General features: G+C 24.1%; 1 protein-coding gene across 1 annotated transcript; it reads right to left on the bottom strand.

Annotated features, from left to right (window-relative positions):
• Nucleotides 1-403: 403 nt before the first annotated feature.
• Nucleotides 404-977, bottom strand: LOAG_15421 (hypothetical protein; the record flags this gene model as incomplete). The annotated part of the gene is made up of 2 exons (XM_003150912.1): nt 404-532; nt 957-977. 2 exons carry the CDS (start codon nt 975-977, stop codon nt 404-406), a joined length of 150 nt encoding a protein of 49 aa, XP_003150960.1.
• Between the last annotated feature and the right edge of the window lie 622 nt (nt 978-1,599).

The following is a 1,599-nucleotide window of genomic DNA, read 5'->3' as shown; positions in this document are numbered from 1 at the left end:
AAATTAATATATAATTTGGTTTTTTTTTTAAATATTTCACATAAAACTCTAATATTTTTGCATATTTTTCAGCCATTTTTTTTTTTGCATAATTTGAAATGAAAAACTAATAATTAATAGACTTTTTTTCCTTTAATATTTCACATAAAATTTGAATATTTTTGCATATTTTCTGGCATTTTTTACACTTTTTTTCAAGCAATTTTCGAATATTTCTGTATTTATTAATGAATTATGATTTACACCAAATGAAAATATATTAAATTACTTAATAATGTTTGAATAATTCATTTTTATGTTTACCTCAAAGATATACAATTTAAAGCTTTCTTTGCATATAAAACTCTAACCTCATTGATGCATTTACCGCGATGACATGGATTTGAGTGACATTCATTGACATCTAATTCGCATTTGTTACCATGAAAACCTTCCGGACATTGACAACGGTAACCTCCGGTTGTTGATATACATGTACCACTATTTTTACATGGATTACTTTCGCAATAATTTCGCTCATTGCATCGTTCACCTGTAAAAAAAAAAAAAAAAACTACTATGATCATGTATATTTAGATGTTTTGCTTTTTTTGATTTCTTGTCTTCTATTGATTCGATTCAAATATATTTATTTTTTTTTCATAACCGTATACTTTGACCTATTTGACCTTGATAAGTTATGGATTACTTCGATATATTATTCTCTTTTTTTTATTTCCATTTCCAATAAAATATTGCTATATTTTTGGGAAGATAATAGAAAATTAACAATAAATAAATGTTAAAATTTCTGTGTTGTTTATTTCATTCTTAATAATTATTGATTCGATTCGATTCAATCCGATCTGATCTGATACGATACGAAGAACGGCGGCAATCACGTTTATTATTGCTCTTTAGTGGATGATTAAAAGCATTTTCGATCTAATCTGACTCTGATTACACATATTTCTTACTGTAACATACCGTGTAATCATTATATTCTACCCCTTCTCTTCGCTTTTCTTTCAAGGTATTGAATTTAAAAAAAAAAAAGATTGATTTCAGATGAGGCGAATGGTTTGCTTAAGTAATGATTATCTATTATTTGATCGATTAAAATAAATTACTTAATCTATCCAATCGTATCGAAATGTAATTTTTAATGTAAATTATTCAACCTGTACTTTTATTTGAAATTCATTTCAAAAAAAAAAAATTGCTTATATTTATTTATAAATGAAAATTTGAAGGAGGAAAAAAGAGAAATAGAATCCATAAATATTCATAGTTTAATTAAATTATCACTCAAGAGAGTGATTAAATGATAAACGCTCAAAGCTCAAATCATAGTTCAATTAAAATTTTAATTTAATTCAATATTAATTCTTTTTTTTTTCAAAAAGTACTCATTACTCAACTATCGTAACTTTCATTAGCGGTAAAAGAAAAAGAAAAACTATTTTGGATTACTTCTCAAACAATTCGAAACTTTGCATTATAATAATACTATAAATGTTATTCAGTTTTGATTGATTTAAATTTCGAATATTTTGAAATTTGAAGAATTTAAAAAATTTTAAATTGCTTTATTGAAATGATGATCGATTCATCATTAAT

Source organism: Loa loa (genome assembly GCF_000183805.2).
Source record: "Loa loa unplaced genomic scaffold supercont3.81, whole genome shotgun sequence".
Classification (NCBI taxonomy): Eukaryota; Metazoa; Nematoda; class Chromadorea; order Rhabditida; family Onchocercidae; genus Loa; species Loa loa.
This window is presented reverse-complemented; position numbering and strand designations above follow the sequence as displayed.